The 25,816-nt window shown below is 40.3% G+C and overlaps 2 protein-coding genes and 1 long non-coding RNA gene across 4 annotated transcripts in view; all 3 read left to right on the top strand.

The window, feature by feature from the left end:
- Positions 1 to 855: 855 nt before the first annotated feature.
- LOC145497042 (uncharacterized) lies at positions 856 to 16,150 on the top strand. Its single transcript, XM_081476831.1, has 4 exons — positions 856 to 3,456; positions 11,248 to 11,332; positions 13,494 to 13,591; positions 14,126 to 16,150. Exons 1-4 carry the CDS (start codon positions 3,145 to 3,147, stop codon positions 14,780 to 14,782), a joined length of 1,152 nt encoding a protein of 383 aa, XP_081332957.1. The 5' UTR covers positions 856 to 3,144; the 3' UTR covers positions 14,783 to 16,150.
- A 1,816-nt stretch (positions 16,151 to 17,966) lies between these two features.
- Positions 17,967 to 25,816, top strand: part of LOC145497037 (hephaestin-like protein) — a 30,986-nt gene continuing 23,136 nt past the window's right edge. Inside the window, exon 1 of the mRNA XM_081476824.1 lies at positions 17,967 to 18,309. Coding sequence (XP_081332950.1) covers positions 18,137 to 18,309 — 173 coding nt within the window. The 5' untranslated portion in view covers positions 17,967 to 18,136. The remainder of the gene's footprint in view (positions 18,310 to 25,816) is intronic.
- LOC145497048 (uncharacterized) overlaps positions 23,012 to 25,816 on the top strand; it is a 10,178-nt gene continuing 7,373 nt past the window's right edge. For both annotated transcript variants that reach the window (XR_014050636.1, XR_014050637.1), the window contains exon 1: positions 23,012 to 25,816. This exon is cut by the window's right edge. This is a non-coding gene — a long non-coding RNA (uncharacterized LOC145497048).

The raw sequence follows: 25,816 nt of genomic DNA, 5'->3' as shown, positions 1-25,816 counted from the left end.
CTTCAATTTTGAAATAAAAACGGGGGGTGCCCATGCTCATTAAGGAGCAGTGAGGCATTGAAAATGCCCCATTTTGGCATTATTTAATGCTTATTATAAGAACGCATTCCCAGTAATTGTAACATCTTTGTAAGCCCGGACTCACAAGAACACGCATTAAACTACAGTCAATACATTGTGTCGGACACAAATAAACGTTTAAGTTTGATTCAGACAGAAAGCTAAATCCTTGATTAAATATTTGAACCAAATTTCTTGACGTGGTTACCGACTGCAAAATAGAAAAGCCCACAGTGTATCTGCTATTTTTCTTATTTATTCAATTTTCAGCAATAGAAATTAGATCAGTCTTTTCTCACGCAAAGCTTATGATTAGTTGATTACAACGACTGGAGAAAAAAATTGGGGTGCCCATGCTCGTTGGTAAGCTAGAGCCATTTTTCAACTGACAGAGCTCAATATCAAGGCAAATTCGTCATGTTTTCAATATGCGCGTCCACAAGCGCGCGCTAATGACGCCATAAATTATGTGCACTAAGGATGCGCAATGCAAATGTGAGGAATGACCTTAAAAGACCTCCCGGAATAAAAAGATAAGATTGATGAATTAAAGTTTTTGCTAGAGCGACGTTTTACATTTTAGTCCCTTCATGAAGCGATTTTCATCTTTTTTTTTTAACAATACCACTTACACTACTACTACCACTTCTTACAATACTAATATTACCTACAACACTTATACATTACTTAAAATACTAATATCATTTACGCCACTACTGACATTGCTTACAATATAACCGTTACTTACACTGCGATTACTACTTGCACTACGATTACTACTTACACTACGATTACAAACACTACAAATACTACAGATACTCTGCCTACACAACTGATAATACAATTCTTACTCTACATTGTACTCTAATTACACAATTACTTTTTGTGTTAACAAGATACTTTATATAAAATTACAATACAGGTATTTCAAGTTTCTGCTAGAGCGACGTTTTACATTTTAGTCCATTCAAGGAGCGATTTTCATCTTCGATTCAGTCCAAGTTCGAGTTACTTCTGCGCCTCTTCTTAGCAATGATTTTGCGGAAAATTTTCACCATTTTGAGGTAACCCGATCTAGGAATGGTTCGAACCGAAGCAACTTTGTAGAATTGTTCTGAAACGCGGATGAAACTGCTAAACCCAATAATAGAACTTTCAGTGAATGTCATTTAATGTTAGGTCTATCGCATGAACTGGAAAACAATAATAGATTTTGGCAGTGCAATGTAATCAGCCACTCACTAAAAGCGACTCTGAATTTTTCATCTCGGTATGAATGGTTTGCCGATCACTTTGGCGAGCGAGAACCTCGGGAAGGGGGGGGGGGAGGGGGGACTCCCATGTAAAAAGAACGTGGTGTTCATTGCCGCCGTCGAAAATTTGAATTAAACCCCTGAAAGAGACCAATCCGGGCGTAACTCGAGCCTTATTTGACCCCCAAAAGATAAACCACCTAAGACAGAATAGGCTCAATGGCCCATTCCCTCTATGATCTATGAGACGTGCATGCAGGGAATCATGGTAGTTTTATTCATCAAAATAAATTTCCAGTCCAAGATGATGAATTCAACGACCATGATTCCCTGCAGGCTTGCCTCATAAAGGGAATTGGCCATTACCATTCGCTGTTCGGAAAAGGAGCCCGCGCTAGTAGACCAGACTCGAGAGACAGGCGGAAAACAAGCCTAAAAACGGAAGTAAGATCAAATAAGAACGTTTTTATTATCATTATTTCTTCGAGTGCATCTAAAAAGATACGTTGACAGCTTAAAATAGTGGCGTTTCGTCATGAACACCCTGAGTGAGACTCCTTGAATCCAAAATCCTTGATTTATATTCCAAAGCGAGATGACGAGCATTCACGCCCTTTTCAAATGGGAGTCCCCCCCGGAGACGAGAACATTTGAGGCCAAAACATGTTGTGATGGGCATCTATTTCGAACACTTGTTTGAACATTTCTTTGATTACGAACACTAAATCTGAAAAGTCATTCAGCAATCCATGATGGGGGTATTTTGTTTTCGAATCTTTTTAAGCGGTTGGAAAACGTTCCTATCTTTGATGACACATGCAATGGTGCTTGTTGACGTGATCTGGAGATGGCTTGAGCTTTGTAAAGGCTCGAAAGTTTTTTTCGGCCTTTTCTTTAGGTTGATTACCTGATTTAATACTAGGGTATCTAAAAGATAGTAATGCTGCGGCACATTCTGTTGATAGTGACATATTTAACGCAGTGATTCATTACTTGCGAAAGAAAGGGTCTATTTAGCTTCTACTGACCTGAAAAACGTATCTAAACCAACCCTGCTTTTCTTGTTTTGAACAATGAATCACTGAATTCAGTCAGTTTGATCCTCAAACCATTCAATTACTATTTATGCCCTCAGTTGAAACCTTAAAACCTGACTTGACTCTTACCTTTTTCAAATGTCCTGAAAGTTGTGTTTGAAAACAAATTATGTAACCATTTCATGCGCCTCCCCCCCCCCCCCCCTCCCACTCCTAGGCCAATTTATTTTTGAACCGATGTGACACGTCACCTAACGGAATTATTAAGATAGACTTCGCGGATTAAAAAGAGGAGATTGACGGAGGTGTCTGCTAGAGTAACTTTTAGCCTGCGTAGCAAGAGTTTCCGCGTTGGGAAGCAAAGAGAGACTGAGGAACGGGATATTATAATTGGGTGTTTGCCTGCATGGGAAATTGGGCGAGAGACAAAAAACGAAAGAAGGGGTTCTTTGCTCCCGAACCCTGCAGAAACGCTTGCTACGCAGGCTAGAGTTACTTTTTACATTTTGATCTTTTCATAGAGAAATTTTTTATCTTAATTCAGTCCAAGTTTGAGTTACTTATGCCCTCTTCTTGGCATTTTGCGGACAATTTTCACCATTTTGAGGTAGCCCGATCTGTGAATGGTTCGAAGCGAAGTAACTTTGCCAAATTGCTCTGAAACGCGGATGAAACTACAACTGAAACGCAATAAGGGAACTTTCAGTTTTGATCCTCAATTGTCCCTTATATATAAAACACGTCCACTGCTAGCTCACACGGCACGCCAGTACTACTGATCGCTGATAACAGCCATGTCGATGGTACTTCTCATCCTAGCTAGCTCGATGTTCGTCTTCTCTCTTAGCATCCCTGGCCAGTCAGCCAATATCCCTCCATCTTGTTTTAGTCAATTAGTGAAGGTTAGTTCTATCCCAGAGACTCATCTTTACCACAAGAAAACCAAGCCCCTGGTGATTGGACATCACGGCAATCCCTCCAAATTTCAGGAAAACACCGTGGATGGTTTCAAAAGCCTCGTCGAGCTCAAAGCCGATGGAATGGAGCTCGACACCTTCCTTACAAAGGACAGGAAGCTAGTTGTTATTCACTACGACAACACAGTGGTAAGCTTATAAAACCTTATCAATGACAAACTCGGAGTTTTTATATGAAAGTATAAGTTTTCTCTCGTTTGTTCGCTCAAATGTTGGGAGGCGACGTGGCCGAGTGGCTTATGGCCTGTAGGTCCTTGGTTCAAAGCCTCCTCCCTACCCGCTATCTGGATTTGTTTTCGGTATTCCCGAGTTCAACTCCTTGACCGCGATGTGTAAATACCTAACTGGTCAGCCTCCCACCTTTTTATGTTTACTGTGTTCCCAATTAGCACAACACTGCTAAATACATTTGAAACTCGAATAACGTTATTCATTTTTTATCATTTTGTGTTTCGCATGGAACACTTTTTAAAATTCCCAGTTGATAAATTCGTGAGTTAACTAATTACAAGCTAAAGGTTGCCTGTCTATGGATAAAATTGCCCTCCACAAAAAGAAAACTATTACTCTAAAGCGTACATCAACACAACGTAGTGATTCTAGCGGTTCTGAATCAAGTTCTCCGTCGCATAAGCGACTACGAAACACGGAGCATAAAGAAAACGAAGGTGAAGTCCAAGAGGTCTTCGAAGAAGTAATTGAAGTCTCACCCGCCCTAGAATTAGAAATGACCGATAAGATGTCAGAGAAGCTTGACGAAATATTATTGAAGCTAAACAAGTTAGACAGCATCGAAACAACTCTGAGTAATCTGTATTCAAAGATGGCCATTGTGGAAGGCGACATATCGAAGCTGAAAGCTGACGCACGTGGTACTGATACTAAACTGCAGCAGATGGATGAAGGTTTAAAATGGTTAGATAAAGAAGTGGATGACATAAAATTGAAGATGAAGTTTCTTGAAGCTGCTAAAGAAGATCTACATACGAAGCAACTTTATGCGGAAGCCTACAGCTGTAGAGAGAATTTGAAATTCTTTGGTCTGGCTGAAAAAGAAACAAAGGGCGACTCAGAAGTCAGCGAGGCGATAAATACACGCGATCTGCTATTGGAATTTCTGAAGAATGGCCTTGGATTTGAAGAACCGGAAAAGAAATTTGAATTGCAGAGAGTACATCGTTTGGGAAAACCCGCTTCTGGAAAAACACGACGAAGCGCCGACGAAAACAAATGTCGAAGTTAAAGGAAGCAAAAAGAAACGGCATGAAGGTATCTTTTAGTAAAGCAGAACCGGATAAACTCTATATTAATGCCGGTAAATTCGTTCCAGTGTAATATTCTGTTTGGTTAAGCTATGCACTTTTAATTACGTTTCTCCATTCGAGAGGTTACGGTTATTTCCATATAAATTATTATTTTGTGATTTGATATCGATTTGGCGGGCAGAAAGTTTTACAAATTGCATTCAACGGCTAGCAAGTTAAGGCGGGAGCTCTGAATGTTAGACTGATGGAGTTTAATTTGTTCCATCTTTCATTCTTAGACGTGGATTATGTGTTTATTCGTTCATGTGTGTTCTCTTGTTGTAAATTACTCAGTTTTATTTCAGTGGGAAGTTTGTCTGTAGCAATCGCACTATTGAGCTGCAAGCGAAGAAAGTCCTCGTTTGTATTTAACTCAAAACAATCGGGAACAAAGTTATTATGGTTGTTCTTAATTTCTTCAACCTTCACTCTTTTGTTGAGAATTTTAATTTTAGATTTGGAGCTTATTGGTTATGGTTGTTAAAATCTCATCAGCTGCTTTAAAAATAGTTTCTTTGAACGTAAGGGGAGTTAGCAATTTCAAAAAAAGACGCACCATTTTCACATGGTGTCGCAGAAAGAATGCAGACGTGATTTTTTTTTACAGGAAACGCATTCAAATAAAGCAACAGAAAATCAATGGCAACATGAATGGGGCGGAAAAATGCTTTTTTCACATGGTAGTCCAAATTCATGTGGTACCGCAATACTGATAAACAACAAGGCGAATTGTACAGTGCTTTGTACAGTTCCGGATCCCTTGGGGTTCTTTATTATTTCTAAAGTTCAAGTTGATGATAAAGTATATGTACTTGTCAATATTTATGCACCAAACAAAGATAAAGACTCGATCCAATTTTTTAAGAAATTGCATACTTTGCTTCAAACTGAAAACTTAGATTCCGAGGAGAACATTATTGTAGGCGGAGATTTCAATTGTCCATTAAACCCAAGTTTAGATAAAAGAGGTGGAATAATGATACCAAGGAAATCGGTCGTGAACAGTATAGTATGTTTGCAAAGTGAATTAGATCTGGTCGATATCTGGAGAATTAAAAATCCTCAAACAAAAAGTTACACTTGGAGTCAAAAATTACCTGCTATATTGTGTATTGATTACAAACACTACAAATACTACAGATACTCTGCCTACACAACTGATAATACAATTCTTACTCTACATTGTACTCTAATTACACAATTACTTTTTGTGTTAACAAGATACTTTATATAAAATTACAATACAGGTATTTCAAGGTCCTTGGTTCAAATCTTCCTCCCTACCGCTATCTGGATTTTGTTCCCGGTATTCCCGAGTTCAACTCCTTGACCGCGATGTGTAAATACCAAACTGGTCAGCCTCCCACCTTTTTGTGTTTACTGTGTCCCCAATTAGCACAACACTGCTAAATACATTTGAACCTCGAATAACGTTATTCATTTTTTATCATTTTGTGTTTCGCATGGAACACTTTTTAAAATTCCCAGTTGATAAATTCGTGAGTTAATCCGTGAGTGTTTTTAAATCCGATGAAAATTCCCATTGAATCATTAAATCTGTGAGTAAATCCATGAGTTCGCAGGCTAAGAACGGTCTTAAAGAGACTAAATTCTCAGCAATTTGAAATTTTCGACTACCGGAAACGATTTTTGGAATCGCTTGGCATTTCCAAACCGAACTTCCGCATAGAACACTCCCAAAAAGTTTGAATATGACTTTTCGTCGAAACTCGCTGAAGATTTGAGACTAAATGCTAGGCATTTAGGCAATTTAAGAGTCAATGTCAGTAATTTTCAACTGGGGCCGCGCAATAGCGAAAAAACGAAAAATCTGAAAAAAATTCTCAAGAAAGCCCTCGGTGAACTACTTCTAAAAATATATATTTTACCTCGATCCGATAAATATTTTGGACGTACGGAGATAAACTTGGTTTCGCAGCTCTCAGACCAGGTTTTAGGCGTCTGATACCGAACACCACTGAGACCTCCTTTGATAATCAAAACACATTTGTCACGAAACAGCAAGTAACTAATCAAATAAAGCAGACGATAATACACATTTTGAGTGGCAATTTTCTCAGTTTAAATTAAAACTGAATTTTTGACAAATTTTCCATTATTTACAATAATTCGAGCGATTTTTGGCTCCGCAAAATTCACAAAATTAAGGGCCTAAAATCATTGACTGGTACCTCGCCTTGTGCATCGAGACTTATTCCACGTGAAAGAGCACTATTTCTTCTTGCAAAATCCATTTTCAAAACCATGGGCTACTTAAAATAAAATTTTTGAGGTCGAAAATTTCGTGAAATTTGAGCTCTTCGAGAATGGCGTACCAATGTCGAAAGGTCACACAAACATAACGATAATATATTTTCGAAACTCAGCGCTTTAATAATATTTGCTGTCACTCACAAACTAATGTTTCCAGGACTGTTCTGCTTGATTGCTATAAGTTTAAGGAAAGATTTGAGAGTTTGCCGGTTTTTTAGAGCACGAGTCGTAACGTGTAAACGGGTCACGATATGTTTATCAAGGTCAAAGCACGCTTAATTAAATCAAATCGGAACATCTATCATTCCGACGTTGCTTTCTAACACTTAAAATTTGAGCAGCATCTTCCATACCTTGCATTAGGCTTGAAAAATCTGCCGCCGGATCAGCATTCTCGACGGTTACAGAATTCAATTCACTGTCAACGGCAAAAATATGCGTTACAGTCTCTGTTACATGAGACCGCTGACAGATACTTAGATTGTGGGCGCGGATTTTTTTTTTTGCTATTGTTTTTTACTTTCTACCCGGCCCTAAATATACGATTATTTATAACTTCAACATAACGCACTCAGGAACGGAATGAACGGTACAAGAGATGAAATAATAACGATATTTACAACATCAGTATAGGTTTGCATGAAAACAAAATATAACAAATTGGACAAGTAATATTATCAGAGGATATTTTACATTCCGATAACATCGCAAGCACTCTTAAAAAGAGGACCCTACAAGTTCCGAGATAAAAGTAATGTAAGGCGCTTTTCGCCTTGATTGTTGTTCCTCTATGTCCATGTTGAAGTAGCTACAGATAAGCCTCTGTTGTGCAACACTGAGCTTGGTCAGCTTGATGCTGCTGTACAAAGAACATATGATCAGTGTGTCAAAGACAATGGGATGTAACAGCTCGCATTGGTGAAGGACAGCTAAGCGGGCGGAAGAAAAAGTTTCCTGTTCTCGGGCCGCCTGGCTATCGTTATCGTCGATGGAGTCATGCCCTGACTGAGCAGTAACTGAATGCTTCAATTTTGCAGCAGTACGTGAAAAGTAGCTCTGAATCTGCTGTGCAGTCAAGAACTCTTCCACGTTGAGGCGCCGCTCACCGTTGTCCCTCCTAGCATAGCGCATGTCCCGTGACACCTTCTCAGGTTCGGCTTTATGGCCACTCTCCTGTCCAATCCGGAACTTGTTATCGAGGTACTGACGCTGATTCTCGTTAAAACGGGTAGCCTTTTTCGTGCCTTTTAGAGTCCAGCCTTGCACCAAGGGACATTCTGAAGAGACTTCAGTGGTGGTCGGGGCAGCTAATGTTAGCTGAATAGTGGAGCCCTCGTGAACTCTCTCAGCGTATGCCAATTTAACGGTATCTAAAAGGGAATACTTCTCTGAAACGAGCTTGCACTTCGCGATGAGCAAATGGCGCTCCAGATTTTGGTACTTCTGATAGGTGCGTTTGCATCCCTCAACAGGACATGACATCAGCGAGCTTGCATCCGCCCCTTCGCCATCCTCCTCATCCTTGCATGCATGCAATTCAGCAGATTTCAAATCTGTTTATTTTCAGTTATATCCATTGTCATTTCTTTCCTTATTAGGTACTGGTTTTCAATATTAGGTACTAGTCTTCTCGTTTAAATTTAATTTTATTGTAATGCAGCTGACTGTTTTACACTTCCTGATGATGTATGTAGAAGAATACGAAACGTTAAGTTCTCAAATCAAGGTTTTTTACTACATGCGTTGTTTTGTAATATTTGTGACCGCAATTTTTTTTAAATTTTTACTCAAGTTGAAATGGCCGAAGAATAAGAGTTTCTACGATTAGATCTTTTTTGTTCAGTTGTAATTGTTACCTTGTAATTGAGACGATAGCAATGCACTTTTTAGTAATTTTCAAGGTAGGTATTTGTAGAGCGCTTTTCAAGATGTTGACGTGGAAACAACAAGTTGCTGACATGGGTACGACCAAAATCTTGTGCAAATTAACGCTCTATTTGCAATGTGGAATCCGTTGTCAGTATAAACGCGCCATGGAGGTCAGTAAGACATATGAAAAAACAAACGCTCATAATGCATATTGCCCAATCAAAGAGTATTTTCATTTATATTCGGTCCAAGCATAAGAATCACTAGGCTTGTCCAGGGTCCACCAGGACGATTGGGCGTGGAATTTTCAGGTGGTTAAACTATTACGGTATTTTTACACCAACATAAGCTTGCTCTAAAAAAACATGCTATTTCACTGCAATGTTTCAAATTAGGGTTATGATTACTTCTCTTGGGTGTATCGTTACCTCATTAACTCTGCCCCCCTCACCCCAATCCCCTTATATATACACTTGAGCAGAAAGCCTGCCAAGTTGACATTTCCAAAGAGCTGCGTTAATGCATACCTGCCCTGGCGAGAAGAAGTCCTGTCTCAGTCTTTACGTTTGAATCCGCAAAACCAGCACCAAAAGACCTCCGGTGAATTCTTATGTCCTTGTCACATTTTGCGATTGAGATACATTGAGAGCTGCCTGGGTTTTCTGTGCTAGCTCCGCATTGTCCGCCAACTTGAGCAGCGTAGTCACACAATGCCATTCAACACATACACTTAAAACACGATATCCCGATAAAACACGATACCCCAATATTTCTCTAGTTGAAAGTCCAATACGAATTCAGAAAAACAACAACAACAAACGCAGCGTAACAGACGACTCTGTAGCACTCTGAATTCACAGTGACGCGGGTATTTTTCGATATCATAATCCCAATAAGGTAAAGTAAAAGGGGTTCAAAATGAGAGTGCATTTAATCCAGTAAATATCTAAATAAATGAGATGATGTTCTATCCCCAAGTTTGCACAGTGAGGGATCATCTTGTCACCATATAAGGAAATGTTTCGTTTCTCTCCGGCCACCCGCGCCAAACCTACAGTTTTTTTTTCTCGAAAAATTAAATTCTCGAAAAAGTAACGTCGTCTACATGCACCTTCTAGAGTGATAGCGGCTCGTGTCAAAATTTATACTTATTCAAAATATTTCTTTAATTTCCTTGGCTTGATCGACCTTATAGTTCTTTGACCAGCGGTTTCCTTGTGAATTGTAACGCAATCAACTGTAATCCGTTGCTTTGAATTCGTCGGTGTGGTTTACGACTTGTAAGTCCAGGATTTCTTCAATGTTCAGAAAGCCCGTCGAAAGGTATGAAGAGCCATCCATTTCAAGTTATTAATGTGTGTGTTAGTGAGCAATTTCTGTCTAGAAAATGTTTTAATTTGATTTGATAACGAGTACCTCACCTTCAACCCTTGACAAACATTACGTGACCCGTGTACACTTAGGAACTCGAGATCAAAATAAACGGCCAAATTCTTTAATTTTTCCTCAAAAGAGATGGTAAATCACGTAAAATAGTCTTGTAAACATTAGTTTGTGAGTGACAGCAAATATTATTGAAGCGCTGAGTTTCGAAAATATATTATCGTTATGTTTGTGTGACCTTTCGACGTTGGTACGCCATTATCAAAGAGCTCAAATTTCACGAAAGTACTGCGTGTATTTTTCGACCTCAAAAATTTTATTTTAAGTAGCCCATGGTTTTGAAAATGGATTATGCAAGAAGAAATAGTGCTCTTTCACGTGGAATAAGTCTCGATACACAAGGCGAGGTACCAGTCGATGATTTTAGGCCCTTAATTTTGTGAATTTTGCGGAGCCAAAAATCGCACGAATTATTGTAAATAATGGAAAATTTGTCAAAAATTCAGTTTTAAGTTAAACTGAGAAAATAACCACTCAAAATGTGTATTATCGTCTGCTTAATTTGATTAGTTACTTGCTGTTTCGTGGAAAAGGTGTTTTGATTTTCAAAGGAGGTCTCAGCGGTGTTCGGTATCAGACGCCTAAAATCTGGTCTGAGAGCTGCGAAACCAAGTTTATCTCCGTACGTCCAAAATATTTATCGGATCGAGGTAAAATATATATTTTTAGAAGTAGTTCACCAAGGGCTTTCTTGAGAATTTTTTTCAGATTTTTCGTTTTTTCGCTATTGCACGGCCCCAGTTGAAAATTACTGACATTGACTCTTAAGACTGAAATACACTGCAATAATACCTTAAAACTTTTCTAATGAAAAACAACGTAAGCTTTCAAAACGCAAAATTTTTAATACCAGGAGCTTCTGAACTGCTGATAAAATGCACATTTTGATCGATTGCAGAGGCTCACAAAGTACAAAACCCATTTCAAAAATGGGAGGGGCGCGTGTAAGTATAATAACGTTGCATAAATCATTTATAAAAATAAGCGACAACTGCTTAAAGTTGCTCATTTGATTTTTATTATTTTGCAGCACCTGACGAACAAGGATCACAACATTTGGGAAACTACGTATGAAGAATTACTAAAGCTTGATCTTCCTACTACGATAAAATACGGTAAAAACAAAAAAAAAATAAAAAGAAAATAGGGTAGATGCGTTTGAGAAAAATATCTTAAATGCAGTTTCGAAAATACGTTTCGACCCGTCGACCACCCGTCGACCGTCGAGAGTGTGGGCGCGTTTCTTGAAACTCTTACTCTGTTTCAGTCAAAATTCCCCGATTTTAATAGGGGAAAATAGTTTAATCTAAACGAATACTCAATTCCATGTCAAAGTGCGCAATTATATCAAACCAAAATTTCTGAAAAGCCATTTGATGTCGCATAAAACTATATAACTCACATTGGTGAGCATTGCCTCGGGCTGTCAACCTTTGACAATGTCCAACTCGGCGAAACACAGATATCCGAATGAAATAGAAAACGTAGATAGAAACAGCAAATGCCGGAAACATCAACGGCCGAAAGCAGCGAAACCAAACTTCGAAATGCTGAAACAGATTTCCTGCTTTTAATTACGAAACGTCGAAAGATATTCTTATATTAAATTACATGAACGAAAACACTCATTACGGATGAATGTGAAGACTGAAAGTTACCAGCTCCCGCGAACCTAATTGATTTTTGACAATTTTCTTTTGGGAATCAGAGCTTTTGTTTGTTAAAAGCAGTATACTTTTGCCCAGCGATGTGTTGCCGCAGTTTTGCTATAGAATCCGTAATTGTCCCGGTTGGTGGTGTCAAAAATTCGTATTGCCTTTCAGTAAAAGCATTTTCCACATGCCCTCAAGTGGCCTAGCGCACGGAATTTTAATATTGACTACAATCGCGCGTCCACAAATGACGCAAGCAACCCTAAGAAGAAGCGAAAACCACTTCAGCACTTAAAAGGCGTCAAATCACTGCAGTATACGTAGCAATAGTTTCAAACTCCGTTCAAACATGTGTTTAAGCATAGGGCCCAAAAAATATGACCTAAAAACTCGATAAACAACCGGTCAAAGAACTCTAAATTACTCTTGCTTTCTCGCACGCGATACATGGCGTTACATGAGCGCGCGCTTAAATAAAGGGTATGCGCAATTCAATTCTCGTCCAAGGTTGTAAAATCCAGTCTTTGATCGAGGATTGCTCGAAAACCTTCCGTACAACCCATGATGAAATTTTCATAGTTGATTTGTAGGGACAAATCACGTTTAGAGCCAAAATTTTTAAAAAATCTCTAAGACAGATTTTGAGCTATTTTTGATTTCACATTTTCTTAGTTTGCGAAAAATCTGTCTTACAGATTTTTATTTTACTTTGCTTGAATGTTAAATCAGAGCCAATTTCTTATTCCTGAAATTTTGAGGTGGGGTCATGTGGGTAGATTTTGAGAAAAACGTGATTTAACCTACTAGTGCCCAGTCTCCTTAAGTATTCGGTCGTTTATTTTGGCCATTTGTTGACGTTTAATTGCTCAAGTTTCACATAGAATGGTAAAAGACTTAAATAAACAGTAAATAGAGAAAGAAAAAACATCTTGGAACATTTTTCAAAAGAGTTAGAAGTTGGGCTGTTATAAAGATCTTCGTCCTGTATCCATGTTTTCTTTGACCTTTGGTTTCGCTGTTTTTTAGATTCACCAGTTACTGACGCCCTGAGTTTTAGAAAGTCAAATGAAGGAATATTATCATTTTCCGTTTCTTCTCTGTCACTTCCGTTACATTTCACGGTCACCAAAGGATGATATGCCTTAATTAGCATAGAGGTTTACGATTTTATCTCTCTATTTTCTCCTTAGTTTAAGTTTCGATTGAGAAGCTTCTTTTCCCGCGAAATAGGTCAGCTCCGGTCTAAATGAGCGCGCATCGGTAAGGAAAAAAAATGGCGGCCTCAAGTGAACATTTCGACATAATCTTCCGGTGAAATGATGACGTCAGTTAAAATTAAGTCGGTGTTTGTGATTGGTCACTGGGGTTGCGGTGGGGTCTGAATTCGCGGTAAATTCAAACTAAAAATAGATCGGTCTGTGAAAAGGCCGTGACAGGAATATGAGGTAGTTGCACTTTCCTAGCGATGGGCTCCTGCAGTCCGATACTTCCCAGTTTTAGCTGGGGCATATTCAGTCACTTGACGCGTTTAGAACAATCGTGCGCGAGTAAAAATATTCGATGGATTATAAATGTGTTTCTTTTACTTTATTTAAAGTGACAATAACTTTTTTCTATTCGACAGGAGAGAAACCTTACAGGTTCACCAAAACACGAAAAATACCACTGCTGTCTGAAGTCATCGATGCAACGAAAGACGATGAACTGGTGATGTATTTAAATGTAAGTGAATTCCACTACCGGGCGCCGTTCCATTTATCTCCCTGTCGATTAGTCACCAATTATCATTCATCTCCAACCTCGTTTTCGACATTTAGAAGATCTTCGCGCATATTAAATTACTCCAGATTGTTGCGCGCTCTAGAGGAAGTGGAAGCCTAGGGAATTCCAATTTCTTCCCTCCCAAACGCCCCGCGTGCAAAACCGCGCTTCACGCGTGACTTCTGCCCTTTCTTTCTCTACCAATGGGTTCCCGTAAGAGATGATGAAGGGTATGCTATGACATTTAATCCCCCTTATAGGCCTTATTCCAGAGGTAATCCCTCTTAAGTTATTTTTCGACATGATCTTTTAATATTCAACCTCGGTCTGCTGGTTCCTATTTCTCCTTCTGTTCGAGGTTAAAATTTTGAGATATTCTCTATGCATATGGAGAGACTTCAGAAAGACCCTAAGTCTTTGGATTGTTTTCAAACTAGAAGAATCATCTAACGTTTCTGACTGAACTGCTTTCGCGATTGATCCCTGTTTAATTAGATCAAGCCAGGATATTTGCGGAACCGAACCGAGAGTGAAATGGTTGGTGAAGAAGTAGCAAAGCTTGTCACCGCACTAGGAGTCGTCCATAAAGTGCTCTTGTCATCGTTCGACCCATTTAAGATTTGGGCTGCAAAAAAGGTGAATTCATCCCTCGTTGTTGGCACATTTTACAAGAGACAAATGTGGGATGATCTGGCTACAATCAATGTCACGAAGAGCGAGTTTGGTGACCTACCGAATATGCAACAGTGCGTTAAAGATGCACCAGCTGGCAGAGAATTCATGAACGTTCTCTTTCGAAGTGGCGCTTTGTTGAAATCTACCAACGGATCGTTTGTCGTAATGGATTACAACATTTTCAACAACAAGAAGTATTCGAACGAGACTTTCCAAACTTTTAAAGATCACTACAGGAAAGACCTCAGTTTTGGCGCGTTTATCATCGACAATTTGGCCCTGAGTGACGCACAGAGGGCGGCAGATGAGAAATTCCTGGATCTGCTGATTGCAAATGATGTTTCTTGCTTGGTCACGGATGATGTCCCACGCCTACTAAACAAGCTTGGACGGCGCCCCTCAAAAGGATTTGCCAACAAAAATTTGCCGACACTGTTGGTCCTGTATGCCATTCCATTTTTTGGGCTTTTGTTCTAATTCTAACTGTTTACTGATGTTTATTCCCCTTGCTTGCAATTATGCTTGTTCTTGCCTCATTGTGCCGTGCCAATGCTGATCAATGCTGATGTTGTGTGAACTAAGCAAGGTCTATGAGCCCTAGGCCGGGACATTGTTCGTGACATTATTAGTATCAGTCCGTAAGTCAGTCTAGTCTTAGGGGTGAAGTGTATTTAACCCTTAAATGCACAAGGATATTTTTTTCTCGGGACATGTATGCGTGATATCGATATGTTTTCTCCATATAACGTGCTTTTTCTTCGGCTCACTGAACGTGCGTGAATTTTATCCGGCAGTGGTCGTGTGCATGAGGGTTTTTTTTCGGTGCAAGTATGCTTGCAAAATATTTTTTTTCAAAGTCACCCCACCTCCAGCGAAAGTCAAATGGTTTATCCCTCAAGTTTCTTTAGATCTTTGCTGGCATTATCTTTTCTCACGTTAAGTACTTATCTTTTTATTGCAACCAAGTCACTGGTCAAACAAGTCGAGTTGGGGGCAACTGGTTGTGTGATTATGTCCATAATATATGCTTCCTTTTCACCGGAGTACACACAAAAAATATATCAAATAAATGCAACAGGGATTTTGTTAGATTTAGACAAATGCTCTATATCTTAATAGCATAAGTATTGTGGAATATTTTGATTTAGCGTTAGATAATAAAACCATTTTACTGCATAGTAAATGAAACAGCTTCCCTTATAGGACTTTTCTGTATATTATTTTTAGATAGTTCTAGTTAGGTGTCCCCTATTAGCAGCGGGCATTCTCCACTGCTAGATGTAATTGACACGGTAATATAGTCATTATTATTATTTTTGCTATTATTAATAATATATGTTTTACTAAAATTAAAATTTGGTTTACAATAAAGAAAGTTTATGTTATCGTTGGACAGTTGATTGTCAGCTAACCCATTTCCACGAGAGGTAACAAGAGTCTTCAGGGGCCTCTACTGCTAATGATGCTATTAACTAACCTAATGAATTTACAAGCTCATAGCTTTCCATCTAAATACCTAAATTGTAGCCCACATGTTTGGGTATACCGACCAAGGGAACTAACTGAAAAAGACCTCCCTGGCTTAGCTTAGACAAAAACCGAGACACACCAACGGAGCGAAAACAAAAACTTGATGGCGAGCTTATGAAAACGATGGGAAAGATACTTCACAACCGTTATACTTTCGTGGAGGTTTCAACCAAAGTCATCAAGATTGCTCAGGGAAACATGGCTATCATGAGAAAAATTGTTAAAAACTAGCTATTGAGGCTTAGACAAAACGAACAACAAAGCTAAGTACAAGATGAAATCCCGGGACAAATATGCCAGGGCGTAGTTTGTGTAGGCTGACCTTGACTGTACCCAGTTCAGTGGACAGCTAGTGGATGGCTAATACAAACAAAGACACTGCTAAAAATAACAGTTAAGTAATGAACAAATTTAGCGTCTCAATATTATACCTCAAGTGTACGGAATCATGGTAGCTAAGCGTGGAAGTCTACGCAAGATCTGGAAACTTGTATTTATGGACTTCTGAAAAAACTCTAATTTTCCACAACAGAGCACTTCACTTCAGGAATAAACAGACAGAGACAGACAAACAAACAACAATAACAACAATAACAGGAATAGACGATCGACGGAAAGACAAAAAAGCAGACAAACGGCAAACAAACAAGCATAGAAACAAACAAACGCCCAAAGACACGAAAACAGACAACAACCAACCAACCAAACAAACAAACTGAAAAAAAAAAAAATGCACAGCAGAAAAGACCAGCCGACAGACAGACAGACAGACAGACAGACAAACAAGCAAGAAAGAACAATAAAGCAAGTAGGCAAGCAAGCAAGCAAACAAGAAAGCAAGCAAGCGGCAAACAGGTTGGCAGACAGAATCGAAACAGAGAGATAATCAAACACAGATCGAAGAAAACATGAACAAGAACAAACAAAATGTCAAACAGACAAGCAAACAAACAAAGACAGACAGACAGAGAGACAATATTCAGACAGACAGACCAATGAAACAAAAAGATAGAAAGCCAGATTGACAGGGAGACAGATGCGGCGACGGGCGGCAGACATACAGACAGACAGACAGACTGACAGCACGCAGATCCCCGGGGCACTGCCATATATGGGCTATATAGGTATGTGCCGCTGTGAAGGGTATGGTTTTCAAGCAGTTTACTCAAGGATAAGGTATATAAATCAGAGCGTTTGGGTCTAGAATAGTGCATAATTTTCCACAAAACTGACTACTTGGTTGAAGAGTTTATCTAGACTAAGGAAACCAGGAATTGACACTCAAAAATAAAAAAAAAATCAAATCGGCAAGTTTAAATTGACGCAATTCAGCCTCAACAGTGCCGATAGATGGGGGGATTTGGGGAGTTTACTCTAGTTTAGGGTAGCAAAATTCAGCTGATTAGCTCTGGTATAGGCTAAGGGTTCCAGGGTCCCATATCCCCATATATCCCCACCCAGAAATTCCCAAAGTACCCCCCCCCCCGGGACGCAGATAGACATACTCCCCAGAACGACTTCAGCAAAAACTGATAGACTTCGAATCCTCTATTTTCTCGGAGACCGTGCTCGCCAATTTCCGTCCTTTACCCTACTACGGAGCCGGCTGTTGGTGATGATCGATCTTCATCGTCAATGCATCCCAAACTGTTCCGAACACGTTCCGATTGCAACAGTCACTACCTGTGTATTCCACGCCCTGTAGGTTTGGCAGGTGACGCGACCAGATGATCACAAACAATTTTTTTCTTCTTCCCATCTACTGTCCTCATTTCTGAATCATCTGGCTTTTATGTAGAAGTTTGACCCCATGCCATGAAACTTGTGGTGCTTCCTGTACGCTATAAAGCTGGGCCATTTTTAAATGAACTAAAAAATTCATTATTTTGATTGTTTTCAGGAACTAGCCAAGCGTTAACTTAAACTTTTTCATGACAAATTTATTGGAATCTCGTTAGCTCCATGGCCAATTCATGAATACAAAGATCGCAGAAGATCTTGTGGTCGATTTGGTGGATTCGCACCGTCAGTGGAGGACAGATTGACGTTGTCGCTCATTCTCAGCGACTGTCGCCGATGTCACGTCGAAACGGATCAGTTACTCGGTGACATTTATGTGATCGACTGACCCTCAATTTGACAACCAGCCAACTTGGGCGACGCTGGTAATTGTTTCGGCGAAGACACCGCGTGGTCTCCGAGAGAAGATTCAGTTTTCAGATTGCTCTCTTATTGTCATTCACGGGTGTACTCCTGTGAAAAAATATCGCTGTTTTTCGTAGACGAAACTCAAGGGAAACCATGAAGTCGTTTGCAGTGCGTGTTTGCCTCGCACTCTTTGTGATTTCGTTTTGTGCTCCTGCCGTGTCGTCCAGCATGACAAGGACTTATTTCATCGCAGCAGTGGAAAGAAAGTGGGATTATGCTCCAAGCGGCTACAACAAAGTGAAAGGCGTGAAACTCGAGGACGACAGGTAGGAATAAAGAGATAAATGTACGTGGTGGTCACATTCTGTATTAATATATTCAAACATGCCACGAGTCAGATTTAATTTGTTATGTAAGACATGTCTTGACGCAGTGTCTCGCTCTTTTTTTTTACATTCGTTCGCTGACCGTTGTTATTCTACTAGCTAATGAACAATATTCTCGACGAAGTATTTTACAGTATTACACAATGCTGTACAACATTTCTGGAACCGTTTTGTAGCGATGGAAACGATATCACTCATTTCCCTGTTCATACTTTCGCTTTCGTGTCATGGAAATTTTTTTTTTCTACATGAATCGATTGTTTGGCATCAAATGAAAAGAACACCTCTAAATTCGCGGAGAATTCGAACAATCAACTTAAATTTCAGTTCTTTATTCAATCGTCGAATGGATATGATATTCTGCAAGAAAAAATTATAAGAGGAAGGAATTATTTCAGTGGCGTGACTGTGATATTGCTGCGAGATGTCAATTTCTCTGCATCAAACAATTGTCCGTTCCAGCGCAAGCAAGCAGCTGTCAGCTGAATATAATTTAACATGGCGTGGACTAGTCTTAGTACGCACAGACGCCTTTCATCGTTCGCAGCCGTTCTGGGCCCCCGCTATAAACGCCCAGAGCGGCAGGGAAGCCCGGGGGAGGTACTCCCAGAAAACTTGCTTGGGGGTGTGCGGCCCGCTTCCCAAATCCCCTGGGGGGGGGGGGGTACTCCCAGGAAAATTAGGTGGGGGTGCGCGGCCCACGTCCCAAAACCCTTACCCTATTTATGACCAAAGTCTGCGACATTCCCTACCCTATTTATGATCAGACCAAAAATTTGAAACCATATTTATGACCTGACCTTAATCAAAACCCTGTCTCAGACCTGCCTAATAATTAGTCCCTAGTTCAAACAAATGTTAAATTTCCGTAAACATGATTTGTGAAGGGTTTTTGTTGATTTTCTTTTCGATAATGATGAAAAAGTGGCTTCTTCTTAAAAACATACCCATATCAAGGCTAGAGTGCAAAAACCCTACCCTATTTATGTCCAAACTAGTGTAGCGGCTAACATCATTTTTTTGGCAAAATTGTTCACTTAGTGATACAAGCATGAAATTTCACAGAAATGTTTTAAATTAAGTATTCTTTCTTTCTGATCGATTAGCCACTTCAAATTTGGCGGTATAACACTTTTTTTTTTAACAATTTACTAAATAGGTGGTCTTTATCTCAACATGGCCGCCATTAACTCTAGGTATAGAGTTAATTCGCAGTCTTATACAGGAGAAGTTGATGATGTTGCAGTACAAAAGTTCATTGTCTAGCAAAGAAACTAAAAAAATACTATAGCTGAGTAGAAAACGTTGGCTGCTGGCAAAAATGTCCGCAGGCTATCAAGAGTCGCAGAAGGAGCAGCCTTTATCATGGCCAGCGGAACATGTCTGTAAGTATTTTGAATTTTGTACTTAGGTTATTTCGATAATAGATTTTAGTTTTAACCCTCATATATTACTTGTGCTTGGGTCAAAGGTTGACATATGTTTTAAAGATTTTTGCACTTTAAACCTTTCAGACGATTCATCACAAATATAGGTCTTCACATAGAAAAGGCTGCTCTGAAATTGATAGAGTGTTTACTTCAGGACAGTGGTTAGACAAGTGCTCTTGTTGAGGCAGGAGTTGCCTCATCTGGTACTTCAGAATCTTATCTGTCAACCTCAAGTGTTACCAGATCTCGTCAAGCACATCATCTCACAGCATGTTGTCTATAGAAGCAGCGGCAAGCTGCATATAATAGCTATAGCAGAGATACATCTTAAAGTCCACAGGGTGTTCTTGATTCCGAAGAGTGGTGTACGAAACGAAGACTCGACAGTCCACAGTTCGCATTTCGTTTTAGCTCTAGAGCTAACCATTCTAACATTGGTTCGTTCATTTAGAGAAGCCAACTTTTGCCTAAATCGTGAGAAGCTGGCAAAACTTTTGCCCTATTTCTTTGCAAACAACAATGTGAATTATGCGCGGTGGCTTTAAATTCACCTCAGAGATATGATGACCATCGATCAACAACATCCAGAAGTAGCACAAATCTTGCAAAGAATTCTCGTCAATTGCAATCGACCAAGCCCACGAACAAAACAATGCAGTCATCAAGGATGATGGAGGAGCGATAGGCTTGACAGAGGACCCTACAGCACTCTGGAGGTGGATGATAGCTGGACCAGAGGTGAGCCGCCTAGTCGCTCGCTACGAAGAGGTTGCGGGAACTTAAGATACAACAATCAGTAGCAAACATCACGAACAAGGCGGAAGTGCTCAAATAGCAGTCTGAGAAAGTGGAAAAGCTATTCACAGTATTTAAAGAAATGGGCAATCCTTTTGAAGAAGAGTCTGCAGACCTCCTTGTATAAGACAAAAAGCTAAGGACATTGCCGATCGGGCTAATTAAAGACTTGTTGCAACTCTCTATAGCAGAGGCAAAGATCACTTCTAATCTTTCATTGAAGGACTGAAGAAAGAAGAGCACACCTTGTTTTATCAAATAGAAAGACGAGATCACTTTCTTCAAGCAAGAGGAAATTTCCAGTGCCGCCAGTTCCAAGGAGAGGACACTGAAAGAGGACTGTCACCTATTTTCCCAACTTTTCATTTCATGTCAAAGCAGACAGTGTGATTTGCATGATTTCTTCCAGCACGAAAACCAGTCAGCTCCAGCTTCCCTCAGTGACAGTGGAAAACTTTACACATGTCAGAAATCGCAATTGGTTGAGATACTTGAGTCTAAGACTTTGATGCCAAACACAGAACTAGAGGCAGATGCAATCATCATAGATGGATCACTGAGCTCTTGTCAACTCCCAACCCCCACGTACGTCAAAGACATTTGATGACTACGCCAATGAGGACATCCTTCCAAGAGTTAGACCATATTCTACCAAGTACCAAAGAGTTGACATTATGTTTGATGTGTATAAGGAGTCCAGCCTGAAAGTAGAGGCACGATCCAAAAGGGGCAAAGGGATACGAAGAAGGGTTACACCGACCAGAAAGACTCCCCAAAATTGGACAAGCTTTCTGAGAGATAACAACAACAAGACTGAACTTTTCCATTTTCTTGCAGATCGGTTGTCCGAAGCAGACATGCCGTGCTTGGAATACGTCTGTTGCAATCGCGTAATTGCGTTAGAAGATTTAGCACCATGTATGCACAAAGAGGCAGACCCACGTATTTTTCTGCACGCATGACATGCGGCAATGGACGGCAGTAAGGCTTTAATAATTAAGGCAAACGACACGGATCGATGTGGTAGTTATTGCCATATCTGTCAAGAAATCCTTAAACGAGCCTGGTCTTGAAAAAGTGTGGATTGCATTTGGCCAAGGAGGAAATTTCCGATTGATTCCAGTGCATGAACTGGTAAACACAATCGGTCCAGAGAAAGCCAGTGGACTCCCATTCTTTCACGTGATCCGACACTGTGTCTGCTTTCCGTGGCTAAGGAAAGAAGTCTGCATGGCAAACATGGAATGAGTGTAAAGGGGTCTCGACCACCTTCACCAAACTCAGTCAGTGTGTGACATCTCTTGAAGACGCTGATCTGCAGAGTCTAGAACAGTTTGTTGTGGTCATGTATGACAGGTCCAGTGCAGATGCAAGTGTGAACGATGCAAGACTGAATTTCTTCGCTCGCAAACAGAGGCCGTCTGATGCAATACCACCTCAGTCTGCCCTCAGGCTACGTTCAGAGCATGCTGCCTATCAAGGAAGAATTATCTGGGGTCAAGCCACTCTCCCTCGACCTGTCACAAAAAGTCCGGCTGATTGGGGTGGAGTAGGCGAGGTGACACGTGGCAGATACTTTGGACTGACATTCCATCAGTTGCTACAAGTTGTCGAGAACTAACCAGATGTGGCTGCAGGAAGGACTGTTGTGGAAGGTGCAAATGTCTTCCTTCTGGGCTGAACTGTACAGCTTTGTGTAGCTGCTTGTGTGAAAAGTAGCTCCACCTGGTCATCGACTATAGTAGGCATGCAATGTAAATTGTATAGCAGCTCTGTTTGACACTGTTACGAAATCAAAAGCTTGTTTGAAAAGCTGTTTTTGAATTAGCCAGCTAGAAACTGCTGGGTGTAATGAATTGCTGTCCTGAATATCAGAATTCGGTTGAAGTAGGCATGTAATGTAACTTGTGTATTTGAAACGTATACGTGATCAGAGGTAGTTTAAAAAAGAATTGTTTGGAAATTACCCAGCTAAGAAACTTCTGGGCGTATTGAATTACCGTACTGAATACTGGATAGGCAAATAATGTAACCTGTATATAACAGTCCTATGAGATCATGAGCGCCTGTTAAAGAAAGAATTCTTTAGAATTGTTTGGCCATTTTCAGAAACTGAAAGATGTATGGAATAGTCAATTGTATCTAAAGGATGCTAGCAGTGAAACGTTGTAATCATGGAGCAATAAACTGCTCAAATTTTGCTTCAAGATGAGTTGGAAGTAAGGATATTACTTAAAATGGCCGCCATTTTATCACATCGTTCCCATTTTTAGCCATTTTGAAAAAAACTCTTGTTAATGCGAATTTCAGGTGGCTAATCGACTAGAATGAAAGAATAGACAATTGAGAATGTTCCTGCCAAATTTCATGCTTGTATCACCAAATGAACAATTGAAGCTGTTAGCCGCTACACTAAACTGGCCAAAATCAGCTAAAATCGATACCCCATTTATGACCAAAATGGCTGAAAAACCCCACCCTTTGGGGCTGCACGTACCTATATAGCCCATATAAGGGAGTACCTTCCCAGGCCAAGACCCTTACCCTATTTATGACTAAAATCTGCGATTTTCCCTACCCCTCTATATGACCAGACCAAAAATTTGATACCCTATTTATGACCATTGTGGCTGGTATAGTTGCCCTAAACATAATTTATGAAGGGCATTTGTTGATGGTCTCATCGATAATGATGCAAATGTAGCTTCTTCGAATAAACATTCTCAGGATTCAAGACTAGAGTGCAAAAACCAAACCATACCTATTTATGACCCGAATGGCCAAAATTGATACACTATTTATGACCAAACCATATCCTCTAGGGCCGCACATACACTGTATCTGTATGGACCATATAAGGGAGTACCCCACACCCGGACAGGGAAGAGGGTAAAAGGATTTCGCCTTTCGCTACTAACCAAGGCAGAATTCCGGCGTTACGTCACCGAAGGAACAAAGCCAGAAATCAAAACCTTCTGTATCAGTCGCAGCCAAAATATTGGCTCGACTCCATTTATCACCAGGGTTCCCGTGCCGTAGAAAGGAGATCCTGGGAACAAGGAAATTAGTGCTGAGAGAGATTTTTTTGCAATAACAATTAGATGTGTTGTTACGAAGCGCTTTTGGTATTCAAATGCTTGCTTCACGCAAGCGACATAAAAAGTGATTTTGTTGAACATGTCGTAATGACTGACGCCATTATCTTTCTGATATTTGTTATGTGTTGTTCATGTTGATGCTATAAGTTTGAGGACTGACAACCACAGCATGAGGCGTTTTTGATGTTTGCGGGAACTTGCAGTGATGACACTTTTCATTTCTTTTCGTGGCTCGCTTAGGACGATTTTTCTTGTCCGACTTTGTAGTATACGACTTTTTGGACCCTCAAGACTTGAGTCGTTGTTCACTGGTGTGAACCAGGCCAATAAGGTCACCTAACGCTAGAAAATCGGAGAAACAAACAGTCGCCAGGATCTTGCGATGTTTGCAAGAGTGACTTTGGCCTCGTCTCTAACAGTATTTGGCGAAACTTCAAAACAGGAGGGGACCTTTTCCGTCTAGCCAGGGTATATCTCTTCTCTCTCCGATGCTTGTGGTTTTGTATACCCTAATCTGCGGAAGGAACAGCTATTTAGGCTTTCACCAAGTTGATATTTCACGTCAGAGACAGACAGACAGACAGACAGACAGACAGACATACAGACAGACGGGCAGGCAGGCAAATGAGACAGAAATTCAGAGAGCCAGAAAGGGAGACAGAGGGACAGACAGACAGACAGACAGACAGATAGACAGACAGATAGACAGACAGACAGACAGATAGACAGACAGATAGACAGACAGACAGACAGATAGACAGAAAGACAGACAGACAGATAGACAGACAGATAGACAGACAGACAGACAGACAGACAGATAGACAGATAGACTGATAGACAGATGTACTCCACAGAACAACTTATATCCCCAGAACTTCAGCAACTGATAGACGTCGACTGAATCATCCGCCTCTATTTTCGCGGAGACCGTGTTCACCAATTTTCGTCATTTACCTTACTATGGAGCCTGGTGTTGGTGATGATCCATCGTCATCGTGGATGTATCCCGAACGGTCCCGAAATACAGTATCGCGATCCGATTGCAACAGTCACTACATGGGTATTCCACGCTTTGTAGGTTTGGCAGGTGGCGCGACCAGTTGATCGCAAGCAAACTCTGCTTCTTCTATTCTAATCGACGGCCCTCGCTTCTGAATCATCCGTGTATGGCTTTTATGTAGATCTTACTCCGCATGAAACTTCGTCCTCGTGATGCTTCCAATACTATGAAGCCAGCGCCTGTGTTGGGCCATTGAAATCCAGAAATTCATTCTTTTAATATTTCTAAAAACAACAGCCAAGTTCAGGAACTAGTCAAGCGTGGACTTAAACTTTGTCATAACAAATTTGTTCGAATCTCATTAGCTCCATGGCCAATTCAAGAATACAAAGATCGTAAAAGTTCTCGTGGTAGATATGGTCAGTATGGTGTGGTGAATGTTATTGACGTTATGGCAACAACACAGAAGGTGTCATTCTGTTTCTTTTGTGATGCACATTTGTGGTGCCAAGTTTGAAGAACACTGCTCCAATATTTCTGGAGGTGTTCTTGATTCAGTGTGTTACTGTTCAAGTGGAACCACCTATGACGTCATTACTTTTCTCATTTGCATAATACAAAAACGTAACTATCTCTAGAACGAAAAAAGATATTCCAAAAAGGGAAACGCCATTCTTCTTTACTTTGAAAAGCCTTTCAAATAAGCAGCAATTATTTTTTACTTCATAGGCACTTTAAGACTAGGCTCAGTCTCCAGCCGTTCGTGTTTCGGTGCGCACCGAAACACCCACGACCGAAGACTGCATAATTAGTTTCCTAATTCAGACCGATGTCAAAGGCATTGTGAAGGGCTTTTGTTGATGGTCTTATCGATATTAAGGTAATTCCTTGGTATTGCATAGCGCATCCCTACTGCGCACGATTTTCGCGTCATTAGCGCGCGCACATGAGCGCGTGCGCGTACGAAACGTAAGAGATTTCTCTCAAACTAAGCTCGATAGCGAGATAAACGCTTCTTTTCTCTTAAACGAGCACGATGACCCCCACTTTTTATTTCATAATTTCAATGAGAACAATATCCTCAATAACTGAGAAAAAAATTAGCAGAAATCTATGGCTACTTC

Source organism: Orbicella franksi, chromosome 9 (assembly GCF_964199315.1).
Source record: "Orbicella franksi chromosome 9, jaOrbFran1.1, whole genome shotgun sequence".
Taxonomy (NCBI): Eukaryota; Metazoa; Cnidaria; class Anthozoa; order Scleractinia; family Merulinidae; genus Orbicella; species Orbicella franksi.
Note: the sequence above shows the minus strand (reverse complement) of the source record. Positions and strands in the feature narration are given on the sequence as shown.

Excerpts from the sequence above, each read along its gene's own strand:
- LOC145497042 (XM_081476831.1), top strand. The coding sequence starts at position 3,145 with ATGTCGATGGTACTTCTCATCCTAGCTAGCTCGATGTTCGTCTTCTCT. Across the intron at positions 3,457-11,247 it reads TTCACTACGACAACACAGTG|CACCTGACGAACAAGGATCA; the intron begins GTAAGCTTATAA and ends ATTATTTTGCAG. Across the intron at positions 13,592-14,125 it reads AACTGGTGATGTATTTAAAT|ATCAAGCCAGGATATTTGCG; the intron begins GTAAGTGAATTC and ends CTGTTTAATTAG.